The 18,339-nt window shown below is 46.7% G+C and overlaps 2 protein-coding genes across 3 annotated transcripts in view; one reads left to right on the top strand and one right to left on the bottom strand.

Moving 5' to 3' along the window:
* Positions 1–4,797, bottom strand: part of DCTN2 (dynactin subunit 2) — a 17,735-nt gene extending 12,938 nt beyond the window's left edge. For both annotated transcript variants that reach the window (XM_017858852.1, XM_017858853.1), the window contains exons 1-2: positions 4,497–4,797; positions 3,511–3,579 (exon numbers count right to left, since the gene is read on the bottom strand). In XM_017858852.1, the coding sequence (XP_017714341.1) occupies positions 3,511–3,579; positions 4,497–4,532 (105 nt within the window). In that variant the 5' untranslated portion in view covers positions 4,533–4,797. The remainder of the gene's footprint in view (positions 1–3,510; positions 3,580–4,496) is intronic.
* Positions 4,798–7,661: 2,864 nt separating this feature from the next.
* Positions 7,662–18,339, top strand: part of KIF5A (kinesin family member 5A) — a 38,110-nt gene continuing 27,432 nt past the window's right edge. Inside the window, exon 1 of the mRNA XM_017858922.1 lies at positions 7,662–8,190. Coding sequence (XP_017714411.1) covers positions 8,062–8,190 — 129 coding nt within the window. The 5' untranslated portion in view covers positions 7,662–8,061. The remainder of the gene's footprint in view (positions 8,191–18,339) is intronic.

Here is an 18,339-nt window from a genome sequence, read left to right as displayed (position 1 = left end):
TGACTGAGGGCCGGGCGCGGTGGCTCAAGCCTGTAATCCCAGCACTTTGGGAGGCCGAGACGGGCGGATCACGAGGTCAGGAGATCGAGACCATCTTGGCTAACCCGGTGAAACCCCGTCTTTACTAAAAAATACAAAAAACCTAGACGGATGAGGTGGCGGGCGCCTGTAGTCCCAGCTACTCGGGAGGCTGAGGCAGGAGAATGGCGTGAACCTGAAAGGCGGAGCTTGCAGTGAGCTGAGATCCGGCCACTGCACTCCACTCCAGATTGGGCGACAGAGCGAGACTCCGTCTCAAAAAAAAAAAAAGAAAAAAAAAAAAGAAAGAAAAAAGGTGACTGAGGCTGGACACGGTGGCTCACGCCTGTAATCCCAGCACTTTGGGAGGCCAATGCAGGTGGATCACAAGGTCAGGAGATCGAGACCATCCTGGCTAACATGGTGAAACCCCATCTCTACTAAAAATACAAAAAAATTAGCCAGGCATGGTGGTGGGCGTCTGTAGTCCCAGCTACTTGGGAGGCTGAGGCAGGAGAATGGCGTGAACCCGGGAGGTGGAGCTTGCAGTGAGCCAAGATCACGCCACCGCATTCCACCCTGGCGACAGAGCGAGACTCCGTCTCAAAAAAACACACAAAAAAAGGTGACTGAAAATCTCATGGTTCAGCCACAAGACAGGTCATGTGCACTGTCACTCATACTAGGTCTTGGGCAGGTAGGCAGGAAACAGGCTGCTGGTGAGATCCCAGGCCTCATGGACATGACATTTCTAGATTATCTAAGCATACAATTCACTGCTCCTCAAATTGGATATTTACGTCAGTATTAAAAGCAGCGGCAGAGCCATTACTCAGCTGACTTCCCGAAAGCTGCAAGCCCCATAGGGACATGCCGGGGCCAGAGACATTAGCTGACATCAGGAAACATCTTGGCTTTTAGGGCTCCTGACGCGGCTGAAGGTCTGCCCACCCCATTCCTCCCTAGTGACAGAGAGTCACTTAGCTGAGCTTTAGGTGACAGAAACAATTAGACTCTTCTTCTATTTGCCATTCAGCTCATATGCACTTCTATACTGGCACCCTGGGCAATATGCCACAGGAAATGAACACTCATGGTATCCTCTCCTCATCAGCCACCCCACTAGATGCTACTAAAATAGGCTGTTCAGGCTCTGGGGGAGAAACAGCCACTCAGAGCTGCACAGTCAGGTTCTTCCACACCTGGAATGGGTGTCATCTCCTTTTTATTAAGAGATATCCCAGTATCTTCAAACAGGAATGACAATATATATTTTTTTGTTTAGAAAGGGGATTACTGTGAAACTACCTGTTTGTATCACAGTCAGCGACAAAAGGAAAGAGTTCTATTCATTATCTCACCATGAAGGGCAGAAGCCTAAGCCTAAGTTGAATAGTCTGAACTGTGGTAGTGCAGTAAAGTTCTCAGCGTACAGCTATCCCTTGGCAACTGTGGGAGACTGGTTGCAGGACCTCCCTTGATACCAAAATCTGCACATGTTCACATCTTCTGTATAAATTGGCTCAGTATCTGCATATAGCCTACACACATCCTCTTGTATACTTTAAATCATATCTAGATTTAAAATACCTAGTACAATGTAAATGCTATGTAAATAGTTGTTATATTGTGTTTTTAAATTTTGTATTTTTTTTTTTTATACTTTAAGTTCTAGGGTACATGTGCACAACATGCAGGTTTGTTACATATGTATACATGTGCCATGTTGGTGTGCTGCACCCATTAACTCATCATTTACATTAGGTATATCTCCTAATGCTATCCCTCCCCCCAACCCTCCCCACAATAGGACCCAGTGTGTGATGCTTCCTTTCCTGTGTCCAAGTGATCTCCTTGTATTCTTTTTATTGTTGTAATGGTTTTTTTTTGAGACAGAGTCTTGCTGTCGCCCAGGCTGGGGTGCAGTGGCGCAATCTCGGGTCACTGCAACCTCCACTTCCCGGGTTCAAGCAATTCTCCTGCCTCAGCCTCCCTAGTAGCTGGGGCTGTAAGTGCTCACCACCACACTTTGCTAATTTTTGTATTTTTTAGTCGAGATGGGGTCTCGAACTCCTGACCTCAAATGATCCACCTGCCTCAGCCTCCCAAAGTGCTGGGATTACAGGTATGAGCCACCGCATCAGGCCTATTTTTTATTTTTAAAAAATATTTTCCATTCGTGGTTGGTTGAATCCGTGGGTTTAGAACCCATAAACACAGAGAACCAACTGTATACACTCCTATTCTGTGAGGACAGAGGCAGCTTCCTATAAGATGCCTCTTGGAGTGACAGGTGCACACCCAGGTCCTTGAGCAACAACATCATCTGCATTATCTCCAAGATACTCAAGCTTGGGGGATAGATTGGCATGCCAGCAAATACGGAAGCCACAAGGAACACACCACTGGGAGAAGGGACAGAGAAGGTGTTTCCCACAATGTAAGAACCACTTCCACATGGGGGAGGTCAAGTAAGAAATAAGTGAGTACGCCAAGCCATACATTGTAAGCCAGCAGTCAGCATTCCCCAGAACTAACCAGCCCCACAGACAATAGCCACAGGACTTACAGACAAGCAAACTGAGCCTGCATATTGCAATGACTCTTGGACACACCTTTACTGAGAACTCACATTACCAATGTGATCCCAGCCCAGCTCTCTTCAGAAATAATAGAACCTAAAACACATCCTATAAACACTCCCCTTGGCACTTAAACAGAGTTTTTACTATGTTGATTTCCATTCACTCAATTTTGTTGTTTTTTGTTTTTCCTTCTATATGTTTCCTATATGTATCCTAATTCCCCATTAGTCTGGGGCTCATTGGGGGCAGTGACATTTCTTCCTCTGCATTGCACACACACACAAAAAAACATAGAATGAACACATTCAATAAACCATGCTAAGTGTTTCCCCTCACAGTTAAAATGTGTCTGCACCTAAGTACTCCATCCTCAGAGTTCTCAGATCTAAAATTGCAACCACAGTCTCACCTCTGCTGATATGAAATTCTTCCTCAAATTTGTTTTACTCTAAAATCTTGGAATCACTTTCTTAATTCCTTGCCCAGTGGATACTGGGTATTCATATTTTAAAAGTGTTTCTCTATATTTCAAAGTCCAGTTCTCAGTAGCAGTTTATTACAAGTGCCCAGGCTTCATGATTCATTTCCATGGGTTAGAACCCAGGGGCCTAAGTCACTAGCCCCAAATCTGTTTTGAGATATTTCAATTTCATTTAAAAGGTCCAAGGGTCAGGGCTTGCAAACAGATGTTGTTAGCTGTAATTCCACTGACATGACTCTCCCTCCTGCCGTTGCTCATTGGTGGCTGCAAGCCCAGCAAGGTCTTTTCAAGTCCTGCAACCTATATACCACCCAGGCTGGGGTTGGCATACCCGCTTATTGCTGTAGCTCCCCAGAGAAAGGGAAGGACCTGTCTAGGGGAGAAAGGTCAGAGTTCGCAGGAATCTGTGGCAGCACACATTCTTACCGCATCAAACTCCGCTTGATCATCCTCAGGTAGGTCGCTGGTTTCATAAACATCTGGCTCATTCCTGGCCTGCAGGTAGAAGCAGTGACCACCCAACCTCACTACCCAGCATCGCAACACCCCTTACCCCACTCCATTTGAATAAGCTAACGGAGAAGGCAGGGTGTGATGCCAGGGTTCTGTCCTTTCTCCTCCACCTGCCCCGTGAGTCAACAGTATGTCAATTCCCATGTCTCAAGGGGTAGGGATGACAGCGGAGACAACTGGGACCTGACAGTAAACGGTGAGTGTAAGTGATAGCAACGATGTTACCCTAAATCTAGAAGCGGGCAGGACCTTGGCAATCACCACTGCCGAAGAAGGTGAGGGCTATCCTCCAATTAGGCCCTGTACACCACTACCCTGGCACAAGGATTGAGAGTGACTCAGGACCTTAGTACTCAAAAGTCCTGTGTCCCAACCCGCACCTTGAGAAGCAGGCAGGGCAGCACAAAAGGTACACGCCAGGATTGTCATGGGAGTGGGAGGTGGGGGAGGGCACAGGTTCCCCCAAGGATAGAGCTCCCCATCTGGCACAAGAGGGTTCTGCCATGGTAACCTTTTCCTTGTCAGGATGAAGGTAATCGCTAAGTGGTCTGGTGTGTGTGTCTGGGGTAGGGAGGTGGGGGTCTTATGGAGAGATTTGGCGGGGGCATGGGCGGCGCTGACACAGATGGTGGAAACACTAGGGCACAAGCGGTCAGTACCCGGAGTACGCCGAGCTATCGGCGACTGCCGTAAAGGGGGCCTGGTGAGCCGTCAGGCGGCCCGGCCCAGTCGGGTCAGAAGAGTTCGGGGGGTGCTGCGGCCGGTCGGAGAACAAGCCGCGGGAGCCCTTGAGCGGAGGATGGGCTGCAGGCGGGAGGGGTCGCGGGCTGGTTTCTGTTGGGGGTCCTTGGGAGGTCGGGGGCGCGGTCCTGGGAAGCCGGGGCCGGCCTTGTACTCACAATGCCGGGAAGGTCGGCGTATTTAGGGTCCGCCATGGCGGCGGCGAGACGGGGCTGGGGGACCGTTGCCTCGGAGGAGCCGGGGCCGGTGTTCGGATAGGGGAGAGGCTGGGTTCGGGTCCCGGGCTAAGGCGGCGGCAAAGGGAGCGGCAGATGAGCAGGAAGTCTCGCGACAGCAGTAGAACAGCAGAAGGGTAAAGCAAAAGTCGCGAGAACAGCCCTGCTGCCACACCCCTGGAGAGGCCGGGACTGGGGAGAACGAGGCCAGGGAATGAGGTAATGGCCAGGGGGACGCCGCCAAGGATTGTGGGATGTGTAGTTTTGGTGTACCGGAGCTTGGGCGGGGAGCGACAATAACGAACCTTGGGGAGCTATTTCAGCAAGTCAGTGAAAGAACATTTATAATTCCTGTTTTGGGCTCCCAGGAATAAAATGACTAGATTAAATCATACAGCTAGTCATATTGTGACACAGCCAGGGTTTCAAAAACAACAAGTTTGCTTGATACTGTGTATTATAAAAACAAAATAAGCCGGGCGCGGTGGCTCAACCCTGTAATCCCAGCACTTTGAGAGGCCGAGGCGGGCGGATCACGAGGTCAGGAGATCGAGACCATCCTGGCTAACACGGTGAAACCCCGTCTCTACTAAAAAAATACAAAAGCTAGCCGGGCGAGGTGGCGGACGTCTGTAGTCCCAGCTACTCAGGAGGCTGAGGCAGGAGAATGGCGTAAACCCGGGAGGCGGAGCTTGCAGTGAGCTGAGATCCGGCCACTGCACTCCAGCCCGGGCGACAGAGCGAGACTCCGTCTCAAAAAAAAAAAAATAAAACAAAACAAAACAAAATAAAAACAAGAAGTAAAATTTAGTAAACGCTTAGTGTATGTTAGGAATGAAAAAGTTAGGCAATCTTCTCAAGTAAGGGCTTTCAGATAATTTGCATTTTAGATAATAAGTAGGTGTGTGTGTGGTGTGTGGTGTGTGTGGGTGTGTGTGGGTATACTAACCCCCAAATAATTATGTACCTGAAATTCAACTTTAACTGGGCATCCTGTTTTTGTTTTTTGTTTTTCAAATCTGGCAATCTTATCTGAAGTTCATAAATAGATAAATGCTGTCTCCATGTCTGTCTGAACACTCTCTGTGCTCTTAACCACTTTGTTAATAGTTCTCAGACTTTTATTTATTTTTCAATTTTTTCAATTTTGTGGGTACACAGTAGCACAGTAGGTGTATGTATTTATGGGACACATGAGATATTTTGATACAGGCATGCAATGTGAAATGAGCACATCATGGAGAAGAGGGTATCCATCCTCTCAAGCATTTATCCTTTAAGTTACAAATAATCCAATTACACTCAAGTTATTTAAAAATGTACAATTGAGTTATTCTTGACTATAGTCACCCTATTGTGCCATCAAATAGTAGGTCTTATTATGCTTTCTAATTTTTTGTACCTATTCACCATTCTTACCTCCCGCTCTCAAACTTTTAAATTTCATCGTTCAGTAAAATTAAAACAACTACAAACCTTGAAGATTTACTTTCTTATCAAGTAAGTATATTACAAACAGAAAACCTACTGTTTACTGTCACAATCATTACTTGGTAGAAAAGCAGGAAGGACACACTCAGAATAAAAGATAGTCTTTTGAAACTTATCAAATCCAGCTTTATATTAAAACAAACAAACAAAAAAAACAACTCACCATTGTTCTTTTGGAGGTGAGGGCATACTCAGTGAACTTTTGTCTCTGACCAGTGACCCTCCATGGACTGGCATTTTGAAACCCCTTTACTAAAGATGCCCTGGGGACCCAAGGATGGGATGTTTCCCAGGATGTTTCCTGAGCTTGCAGGATGCTGCAACACTTAGAAATTGTGCCAAACCAAGTGACTAGAGAGTTCCTGAGTTTGGAACTCTTTGTCTTTCTTTCTCCTGGCTCCTCCCCAAGCCTCTATCCCTTTCTCCATAGTCCTACCACTTTCCTATCCCATTCATTATGTTGGACTCTTTTCTTTCAGTTCTCTTAAGATTCAAGGTGGGTTAGAGGTATAGCCCCAACGTGGGAAACCCCCGGAGTTCTGAGTAGTTAGGTCTTTTCTGGCCAGGCTATCAACCTCTTGCTTTTGTCCCATAGTGTTTAAGTGACCTTAACCACTCATGAGACAATTGCTGAGCTGAACTTTCCTTTCCTCTTCCTTCTCCCATCCATCCTGCCCTTCCCCTTTGCCTAGAACCTCAACTCCTGCAGTCCAACTCTCTGTTGGCCAGCAGAGGCCTGTGACGTGGAGAAAAATCAATTTGGCCAGCTTCTTGGTGGTTCTTTCCAGGGGCTGCAGCAGGAGTCTGACCCAAAGGGAGGAAGGACAAGGAATCTCCGGGCTTGGCATTTCTTTCGTTCTTCTTCCCCACACCTTTTTTTTCTTTTTTTTTTTTTGGCCAGGGAAGGGGGCTGAAGTATTGGGACTCTATCCTCCAATGGTTACTGAGACGGGAAACACACACTCCCATAGGTACCTGAATTTGCCTGAAACCCAAATGCAGGTGTTTGCCTTAGACTTCAAAGTCTCTCGGCCTTCCCCATCCCCATCATTGCCCCTCCTTCACTGCTTTCTGACTCCTTTTCTCTTACAAAAATGTTTCCTACCCATCATCCCATCCTCAACCTATGACACAAAAATAAGTATTGTGTCTGCTTTTGAATTCCCATAACCCAGAATGGGAGTTTATCTTCTCTGAAACTGGGGACCTGCTGTGTACGTTGGGGAGGCAGTAGAGTGCACCTTTGGATGTGGAAGGGGAAGGGAGTAGCCAGAACCTCCCATGACACTCCTCCCTGACACCCACCTCCATAGGAGTACAGGCAGCGATCCCCCAGAAAGCTGAGGGGGTTGGGAGTCCAGCTTCCGTGCGTGTGGGGCATGGGATGGACGTAGGAGAATGAGAAGTGTGATCCCAGTTTGGAGAGAGGCTTGTGACGGGTTGGGGGATGCCCTGGAATAAAGGGAGTGGGAGATCTGACCCTTTTAGCTGCACAGGCGACAGGCTCACCTCAGTCTCCTTATCCCTTCCAGGGGGTGGAGTCTGAGGGAGGGACAAACAGATCGGGGGTATAGGGGTGGGATGCAGTGAGTTGGGTGGGGAAGGGTGGAGGGCAACGTTATCTCCGAACGTTAGGGATGTGGGAGGGAGGAGAGGAGCAGTGAGGTTCCAGCCTTCGGGGGTCGACATCGAGCCAGCCTCCCCAGCTGAGGGAGCCCCGCCCCCGCTCCTCCATCGCGGCCCCGCCCAGGCCCGCAGCGCGGCGCTGCAGCGCGAGGGGCGGAGAGGCAGCGCGCCCGAGAGGACCAGACGCCCAGGTCTCCCGCATCCCGCTGCCGCAGGAGAGAGACAGCGCGCCCCGGCCCTGCTCCCCAGGCTTCGCCCGGGCGCCCTCAACTCTGCCCCCAGAGACTGAGCACCTGTCCTCCGCCTCAGTCTTAGCTGAGAGCCCTCTCCTCTGGAGCACACACCACCCCTGCAGCCCGAGAAGTGTTCCAGCTCTACGCCGGCGACCACCATGGCGGAGACCAACAACGAATGTAGCATCAAGGTGCTCTGCCGATTCCGGCCCCTAAACCAGGCTGAGATTCTGCGGGGAGACAAGTTCATCCCCATTTTCCAAGGGGACGACAGCGTCGTTATTGGGGTGAGTGTCGCCTAGGAGAGAATTCGGGGAGGGGGCGGGTGGCTAAATCTCCCCGCCTCCCGCAGAACCTTAGTCTCTGCTGGTCCCACTGCGCCCCCTCCCCGCCGCTCATCCTTCATCCTCTTCCCCGCAGCCCTTCCTCTCCCCTGCATCAGGATGGCTGGGTGTGGCCTGACCAGGCCAGCGGCTGAGTCTCTGCAGAGTGGCAGGGGGCTGCTTCCCTACCTTCGGGAGACTCAACTCCCCTTTGCTGCTGTCTGCAGCGTCTCCACCCGTTAGAACCAGTTCCATGTTTTTCTGATGTTTTCCCCTTCTCCACCCTCCCCCCGCCCCACCAAGAGAAAGCGCATCTTCCCTTTGTTATTGGCTCAGATCTCTACCCCCACCTCCCAAGAAGGTAAGGGGGAAGACCTTTGGGTAGACTAGATGGGAGGTGAGCGGTCTAGGGTCTCTGCAGAGTGTGGATGGAAGTGGGCTCTAAGACCAAACCTTCCATCATTCCCTAAAGTAGTTATAGCCTGGATTTTTGTGTGTGTGTTGGGGGGAACAGGTCTGATGCAGGGTTTACCGGGAAAGAAATCATTGATGCCACACCCAATCTTGGGGGGAGCCTCTGGAATCCTAAGGTCAGGTCTGCCTTTCGTACCCAGTTACAGTAGGAAGAGAGTTTCAGATTCCCCAGCTGACCCCCTGAAAGAAAAATGCCCAAACCCTGAGATCCTAGTAAGTACTTGCTTATTCATCTTTTCTCTTGAGGATCCAAGAGAAAGTAGCCGTCCAGCTCTACCTCATCATGACAGCCCTACCCAAGGAGGATATCTTAAGGGAACTAATATTTACAGTGGGCCTGTTACTCTATGTATATTATTTAACCCCCGACACAGCATTCGAAAGTAGTATCAATATTTCCATTTTACAGATGCAGAAATTGAGGCCCAAAGAACTTGAATAACACTCTCAAGGTCATGCTATTAATCCATGGATCTGAACCTAAATCTGTGACTGCAAACCTCCTATCTCTTCCTATCACATTGCCTACCCAGGTTTCTGTTCTGCACCTTTATCTGTAATGGCCCAAAGGGAAATTCTAGGCCTTGCTCACACCCCTGAGGTTGGTAGGGACCTCAGGCTGTGTGTGGGGAGAGAAGATCTGGGGTTGAGTCCTGTAGGGCTTGAGGGGTGGTGGGCCAGGAAACGAAAACTAGCTTGAGAAGGGAGGGGCATGTACGAGGGCAGTCAAGGTCAGAGGCGCTTCTTATGTATCTTTATCCACAGTGCTTGGCACAGAGCACCTGGAAACATGCTTGTTAAAGGAATGAAGGAAAGAAGGGGAGGAAGTCTGGGCCTTCTGAGTCAGTGAAAATGGGACTTTGAATAAACATGCCTGGGGGAGACCTGCTTACTGGTCTCCAAGGGCCCCAGTCTGTCACCACCTTGCACCCTTACCCACACTGTTAACTCAAATGGATGCTTTTGTCTCTCTCTGTGTGTGTGTGTGTGTGTGTGTGTGTGTGTGTGTGTATGTATGTATTTGTCACATGGAGAGGGCCTCTGTTTCTTTTTGCTTCAGGGACCTCTCTGGCCCTGCAGACTGTTCAGTCTGGCTGGGCTCAAAACAAAACAAAACAAAACAACCACAAAACAACTCCTGGATCAACTCGGGAGGACCCCTCTCAGAGTGTCCTGGAGAGCCAGCGTTAGTTGTGAGAGTTGGAGCTTAAGATCCCCTGGAGACATAAAGGCTGACAAACAGGAGGGGGGTGATGATGAGGGGCAGAACTTTTAGGCCCTATTTCCTTGCTCTGGAAGGTTTTTCCAGTAAGTCTGAACCAACTCCTTTAGGCTCTCTGGGCCATCCTGGTGTAGTGGGATGGGGCAGGGGGTGATGTTGGGAAGAGGGGTGTGGTGTCGATCTGTTGTTAGCCCAGCTAAACAGGAGAGACACAGTGGGAGGTGGGCAAGGAGGAGAGGTGAAAGGAAGCCCAAGGCCCCCTGCCAATTCAGATTCCGTCTCAGCTCCACTGCTGGATCTTCCTTGTCTGTTTTGCCTGGTATCTGTAGGGCTGTATCTTTGTCTCGTTTGCTCGTATCTTCCCTCACCCTGGCCCTCCCTGTCAGTCTCTCACTTGAAGATAAATGCTTACGGGGGGCCATTTTGTCTCAGGCAACATCTTTGGAGTTTGCTTTTTCAGACTTAATATTCATTCATCATTTAGGGAATGAAGGCTACAGGGGCATGATTTTAGGAGACCCTTGAGGGTCCCAATAAGGGAGGGAAACTCCGACTCCTTTTTCTCTTTTCTCCTCTAGCTCTCTTTGGAGCCCACCGGGTTGGGAGCTGGCTTAGGAATTAATGGAGGAGGCTGCTTCAGGATGTCTGGGAAGGTTCGGGAAGAGTGAAGGTGGGAGAGATAATCTTTCCCAGTGCAGCCCCTACTCCTTCCTGTGACTGCTCTCCCCTTTGCCTCTGCAGCACTGCGGCTAGCGCTGAGCTTCAGAGTCCCTTCTGTTCATGGGCTTTGTTCTGCTTGTTAGAGGGTAGGAGAATAAGCTGGAGAGACAGCTCTGTGTGCCTTTTTTCTCCCCTACTCCTCTGACTTCTTCCAGGAACCTGGGGGATGGGGCTTAGCCAAAGTAAATGGCCTGAGTCATAGTAGAAGGGTGTCTGGGTCACTGTCTATATGTGGTGCCCATCTTGTTTTGCTTTTGCACACTCAGAATCCAGTGTGACTTTTTCGCCAGACCCATTTAAGTGTCTCTCTGTCTTCCTCTGCCTTGGTCTTTCTCAGCAGTGTCCCAATGCCTGCTGTCTGGGTGGATGCATCTGTACCAGATGTGAGAGGGATGACAGTGAAGAAACACATATGTACACACACACTCTTTCTCTTTCCCCTTCATTCAAGTGTACACAGCTACCTCCCTCAGGTCTCCCGATGGTTAAGTGGGTTCTTAATGCAAGAAGCTAGGACCATTGTGTACCTCACTTGACAAAGCTAGGTTGGGACCTGCAGGGTTATTGGAGCAGAATCATTATTGTTTGGGGTGGCCTGGGATTTGATATCTGAAGTGGGGAGCAGGGCTCTTCCTTGCTTTGGAGGAGTCTCATAAAGAAAAATGGAGACGAGAAGTAACGTTCACAGTGGCCAATGTCTTTCCAGCATTACCATAGCAACAGTCCCCACGGGTGTCACTATGGAAATCAGGCCTGACACTTGAAGTTCAGCTTATACCAAGTGCTGTACTGAGGGTTGAACAGGTTGGTCATCTTTGGACCCCGATCTTAAACCCCCAGCCCCAATTAGCTTTAGTCAGCACACATGATAGAAAAGTACAGAAAGGTACTGGGATACACAAATGGAAGAGGAGACATCAAGGAGGCTCCGAGTGTGATTAAAGGAGAACAAAGAACCCTGGACTGTGGGACTGTGAAGAGAGGCCCTTCAGAGAAGGCTATAAGGAGCACTTTGACTGCTGGGGCTGGGAGAGAGATTGGATCTCGGGGACATTCCTAAGAGGAGGAGAGACTCTATGACTATTTCTCATTAACAACTCACAGAGTCTTCGATTACCTAGAGGTAGAGAGGGTTGATGGGAGAATTACATACTTCTGAAAATGAGATTGAGGTTGGAAAAAGGAAGTGATGAAAGGCTTTAGTTCTGTCTGGAAATACTTGGAAAAATGCCCAAATGTGAGGAGGGGAGATATGGAGGAGGGGAAGGAAAAGCCTTGATAAGGCTCTGACACAGTGTTGGCATTTCAGTTATTTGGATCGATTTGTCTGGAATCAGATTGCTTGAATTTGAAACTGTGCTCTACCATTTCTCAGCCATGCGACTGTGGGGAAGCTACCTAACCTCTTTGAGCCTTTTTCATCATCTATAAAGTGGGAATAATAACAGTATCTATGTCCTAGGATTACTGTGAACATTAAATGAGATAATACATATAAACTGCTTTGTAACATGGCAGACAAACAGTAAACCCTCAATAAGAGTTAGATATTATCACTATTTTATATGCTATCTCCCCACAAGCTAGCTTTGACAAAATTGGGAAGTGGGTAATACTTTTCCTTTTTACTAATTGTTTCATCCAAACCTCCAGATCCCAAGTATCTTCTTGCTCCCTTCTTTGTCAATATCTATGTTTATTCAACAAGTATTTATGAAGTGCATCTGTCATAGTCCTCTATATGGTGCTATAAAGGAATATCCCATGCTGGGTAATTTATAAAGAAAAGAGATATATTTGGCTAACAGTTCTGCAGGCTGTGCAAGAAGCATGGCACCAGCATCTGCTCTGGTGAGGGCCTCGGGAAGCTTCCAATCATGGTGGGAGGCAAAGAGGGAGCAGGAGTCACATGGTAAGAGAGGGAACAAGAGGGAAAGCAAGAGGTGCCAAGCTCTTTTTAACAGCCAGCTCTCACATGGACTCATAGAGTGAGAACTCACTCATTACCATGGGGAAGGCACCAAGCCACTCATCAGGGATTTACCTCCTTGAGTCAAGCACTTCCCACCATGCCCCGTCTCCAGCATTGGGGATCAAATGTCAACATGAGATTTGGAGGGGACAAACATCTAAACTACATCAGCATCCTATAGGCCAGGGACTGTGTTTGGTGTTGGGGATTTAAAGGGAATCCCTGCCTTCAGGAAAATCTGGATCAAGGTTGTGATCCACAGTCCATGGAGTGGCCCGGGCAGAGGCAGGGGAGAGGAACATCAGATATGGCTTTTGCTAACTATCTATATACTCCCCCAGATTCTGATAAGAAACCTCCCACAACATACTACAGTCTGGTTCAGAGTAATTGTGTGTTATAAGATCTGTAAATATTGGTGGTGCTTCCCATGTCTACAGGCAGGAAAAGTGGAAGACCACTGGTCTAGTTATTTTCATGAAAAGATCAGTTTACTCTGGGCACACTGCCCATGGGTTAGCCCTGCTGTACAAGGAGCAGTAATTAAAAAAAAAAAAAAAAATCAGACAAAATTAATTCATCCTGAGTATAATCAATAGAAAATCAAAAGAAATGTACAAAACTTAGCCGGATGTGGTGGCAGGCACCTATAAACCCAACGACTCAGGAGGCTGATACAGGAGAATTGCTTGGACCTGGGAGGCAGAGGTTGCAGTGAGCCGAGATTTTGCTACTGCACTCCAGCCTGGGCAATGGAGCAAGACTCCATCTCAAAAATAAATAAATAAATAAATATTAAAAAAAGAAATTGGCTGGACACGGTGGCTCATGCCTATAATCCCAGCACTTTGGGAGACTGAAGCGGGCAGATAACGAGGTCAGGAGTTCGAAACCAGCATGGCCAACATGGTGAAACCCTGTCTATACTGAAAATACAAAAATTAGCCGGGTGTGGTGGTGGGCACCTGTAATCTCAGCTACTTGGAAGGCTGAGGCAGGAGAATCACTTGAACCTGGGAGGCCAAGGTTGCAGTGAGCCAAGATCGCGCCACTGCACTCCAGCCTGGGCGAAAGAGCAAAACTCCGTCTCAAAAAAAAAAAAAGAAAAAAAATTTACATTTTAAAAGGAATAAAAAAATCTTAAAGAAATAAATAGCTAGGCTTGGAATTTTAGAGCCCAGCCAAGAATAGAGAAGTAGGTAGCAGGCCTTCCCAGAACTCCTGAAATCGTATCTCTTGTCACGTGGCTTTCCCTGTTCAGGAGATTACTAAATGCACCAATTTTTAGCTCTTGGGTATCTTTTAGACTCACAAATCTGAGAACCTCTCCCTTCTTCCCTCACTGCTCTTTTCTTTCTTCCCAGCCTAGACTGATGTAAAGGGGTTCCTGATGAAAAGGGACTATAATTGGCTTCAGCATTTGGAGAGCGCTCTCCATTTTAATGCATCTGTGGAGCCTTCTAGAATCCTGTAACTGGGAATATTTTGAGGGAGTGTGTGTAGGGGCTGGGGTGGGGTGATTGGTGTGTTCATGCCCATGTTTGTGGGGGGAGGGGAGGGGCAAGATTGGCTTGAGAGTTACATTTAATCCCCTTTGGCTGGATGCCTGGCTTCATGAAGCATGGATAGAGATTGTTAGTGGAAAAAGAGAGGAGAAAGCCAGTCTCATCTTTTCACATTTTTCTGCCTGTTTTATATTCTGGCTGCACTGGCAGCTGATTAAATTATGCCCACCCAGATTAAGGGTGGGTCTGCCTTTCCCAGTCCACTGACTCATATGTTAATCTCTTTTGGCAACACCCTCACAGACACACCCAGGATCAATACTTTGCATCATTCAGTCCAATCAAGTTGACACTCCGTATTAAACATCACAAGTCCACCCCTTGTCAACTTGAACCCACACACATCTCCTGAGATCATACAAATCTTCAAATAAGGACAATAATAAGGTCATAATACACCTAATATAATACAGCTATCCTTCGTACAACCGGAAATGCACCAATTCCCAACTCAAATGCTATTACATAAAGTTAATAATACTTAAATGCTAATATGAAGTCAATAAGTCTATGTCATATAATAAAGGAAAAAGGAAATTAAAAAACAAAGGAGATGAGAGGTATTGGCCTGAGATAGACATATTTTGCTTGTTTCTATTTCTTGGCCACTGGGTGGGAGAAACATTGAGGTAGATTATAATTCAAGAATTAATCACAATTCAAAATTAAGGTAGATTTTTCTTTAATAATATTAAAAATAATGTAATTACAGCACTAATACATTTTAATTGTTAACAAAGTTAAAGACAAAGAAAAGGACACAGAAGAAGCTAAAAATCACCCAATATCTTACCACCCCAAAAAAGCACTGTTATTAATAATAATTTGATGTATTTTGCCAGTGTTTTTTCCTGCATATATACATGTGTTAATTTTAATAAGATTATATCATAAACTATATATAGTTTTGTAACCTTTTTTCTCTAACAAAATATTACTGTTTTGCCATTGTTAAATATTTTTACATAACTTTATTATTTTACAGTTTTTTTTTTTGAGATGGCGTCTCATGCTGTCACTCAGGCTGGAGTGTGCAGTGGTGTGATCTTGGCTCACTGCAACCTCCGCCTCCTGGGTTCAAGCAAACCTCTCACCTCAGCCTCCTGAGTAGCTAGGATTATAGGCATGTGCCACCATGCCTGGCTATATTTTACAATTTTTAATTTAACTTTCGAATGTCTTACCTGCACATGTGACAAAATGCAAAGGATATGAAAAGGTTTATATTGTTTCCTTCTCTTTCTTACCCCTCTTTTCCAGCCACACAGTTCCCCTTTCAGAAGGCAACTTCTTGTGAATCTATCCAAAACCTACTATACATTTATAAGCAAATACATATATACATGCATACCTTTTTTTACACAAATGGTAGCATATTATACATCCATTCTGCACCTTTAAAACAAAACAGCCTGGGCGTGGTGGCTCATGCTTGTAATCCAAGCACTTTGAGGCCGAGGCAGGAAGATCACTTGAGATCGGGAGTCCGAGACCAGCCTGGCCAACATAGTGAAACCCCGTCTCAACTAAAATACAAAATTCCAGCTGGGCACGGTGGCTCACACCTGTAATCCCAGCACTTTGGGAGGCCAAGGCGGGCGGATCACGAGGTCAGGAGATGGAGACCATCCTGGCCAACGTGGTGAAACCTTATCTCTACTAAAATACAAAAGTTAGGCCAGGTGTGATGGCTCACCCCTGTAATCTCAGCACTTTTGGAGGCCAAGGCNACTTTCGAATGTCTTACCTGCACATGTGACAAAATGCAAAGGATATGAAAAGGTTTATATTGTTTCCTTCTCTTTCTTACCCCTCTTTTCCAGCCACACAGTTCCCCTTTCAGAAGGCAACTTCTTGTGAATCTATCCAAAAACCTACTATACATTTATAAGCAAATACATATATACATGCATACCTTTTTTTACACAAATGGTAGCATATTATACATCCATTCTGCACCTTTAAAAACAAAAACAGCCTGGGCGTGGTGGCTCATGCTTGTAATCCAAGCACTTTGAGGCCGAGGCAGGAAGATCACTTGAGATCGGGAGTCCGAGACCAGCCTGGCCAACATAGTGAAACCCCGTCTCAACTAAAATACAAAATTCCAGCTGGGCACGGTGGCTCACACCTGTAATCCCAGCACTTTGGGAGGCCAAGGCGGGCGGATCACGAGGTCAGGAGATGGAGACCATCCTGGCCAACGTGGTGAAACCTTATCTCTACTAAAAATACAAAAGTTAGGCCAGGTGTGATGGCTCACCCCTGTAATCTCAGCACTTTTGGAGGCCAAGGCGGGCGGATCACCTGAGGTCAGGAGTTCAAGACCAGCCTGGCCAACATGGCGAAACCCCATCTCTACTAAAAATGCAGAAATTAGCTGGGTGTGGTGGCAGGTGCCTGTAATCCCAGCTACTCTGGAGGCTGAGGCAGAAGAATTGCTTGAGCCCAGGAGGCAGAGATTGCAGTGAGCTGAGATGGCGCCACTGCACTCCAGCTTGGGCGACAGAGCAAGACTCTATCTCAAAAAACAAAAAACAAAACGAACAAACAACCCTAAGACAAAACACTGAGTCTTGGAGATCCTTCCTTATCAGCACATAAAGATTTATCTCATTCTTTTTTGTTTTTTTTGTTTTTTTTTTTTTTTTTCAAGACAGGGCCTCACTCTGTTGCTCAGGCTAGAGTGCAGTGGTGCAGTCATGGCTCACTGCAGCCTCCACCTTCGAGGCTTAGGCCATCATCCTGCTTCAGCCTTCTTAGTAGCTGGGACCACAAGGCCCATGCCACCATGCCTGGCTTTTTTTTTTTTTTTTTTTAATTTTTGTAGAGACAGGGTCTCCCTATGTTGCCTAGGCTGGTCTCCAACTCCTGGTCTCAAGGATCTTCCAGCCTCGACCTCCCAGAGGGCTGGGATTACACCACACGTGAGCTATCTCATTCAACTGTATAATTTGTTGTAGGGGTAGGCCATTATTTAACCAGGCCTCTGTTGGTGGACGTTAAAGGTTGTTCTAATCATCTGCTATTACAAACAGTTGAATGACCTTGTATAAATATTTTTTGCATATGTGCAGTATGTCTACAGGATAATTTTTCCAAAGTGGAGGTCATAAAGCATATGCATTTAAAAATGTGAGGCTATTTCCAAATTGCCTTTCATAGAGTTGGCTCCAATTTCTATGTACCCTCAGCAGTATGTGTGAATATCTATTTACTCACATTGTCACCAGTGTAATGCGTTGTCTATTTTATTTTGGCCACTTTCGTAGGTAAAAATGGTGTTTCATAGTTTTAGTATGCATTTTGCTTACTAACAGTGAGGTCGAGCATTAATTAATATTAATTAATATGTTTTAATTAATGTTTAAGAGCCACTATGACATCATTTTATGATGTTATAATTTATAATAGTGATATAATTTACATACAGTGTACAGATCTTAGGCAAACAGCTTGATGAATTTTATAACATATGTAGACACCCATGTAACCACTACACAGATCAAGATCTAGAATATTTCTGTCACTCCTGAAAGCTCCTTCATATCCTCTTCCTGTCAATACCACGTGTATGTTGTTATCACAATAGCAGGTAGCTACTATTTTGACTTCTAGCGCTACAGATAAGTTCTGTCCATTCTTGAACTTCATATAAAGGGAGTAATACAGTATGTGCTCTTTTGTGTTTAGATTCTTTCGACATGTTTTTGAGATATATTGACATTCTATTTATTAATATTCTATTATTATATATTTATTTTATTTTATTTTTGAGACAAAGTCTCAGTTGCTCAGGCTGGAGTGCGGTGGCGCAATCTCGGCTCACTGCAACCTCTGCCTCCTGGGTTCAAGCGATTCTTGTGCCTCAGCCTCCCAAGTAGGTAAGATTACAGGCATGCAGCACTATGCGCGGCTAATTTTTGTATTTTTAGTAGAGACAGGATTTCACCATGTTGGCTAGGCTAGTCTCGAACTCCTGGCCTCAAGTAATCTGCCTGTCTTGGCCTCCCGAAGTGCTGGGATTACAGGCGTGAGCCACCATGCCCAGCTAGTTATGGCATTATTTTAAAAAACAGTGGCCGGGCGCGGTGGCTCAAGCCTGTAATCCCAGCACTTTGGGAGGCCGAGACGGGCGGATCACGAGGTCAGGAGATCGA

Source organism: Rhinopithecus bieti, unplaced genomic scaffold (assembly GCF_001698545.2).
Source record: "Rhinopithecus bieti isolate Rb0 unplaced genomic scaffold, ASM169854v2 scaffold_48679, whole genome shotgun sequence".
NCBI classification, from domain to species: domain Eukaryota; kingdom Metazoa; phylum Chordata; class Mammalia; order Primates; family Cercopithecidae; genus Rhinopithecus; species Rhinopithecus bieti.
Note: the sequence above shows the minus strand (reverse complement) of the source record. Positions and strands in the feature narration are given on the sequence as shown.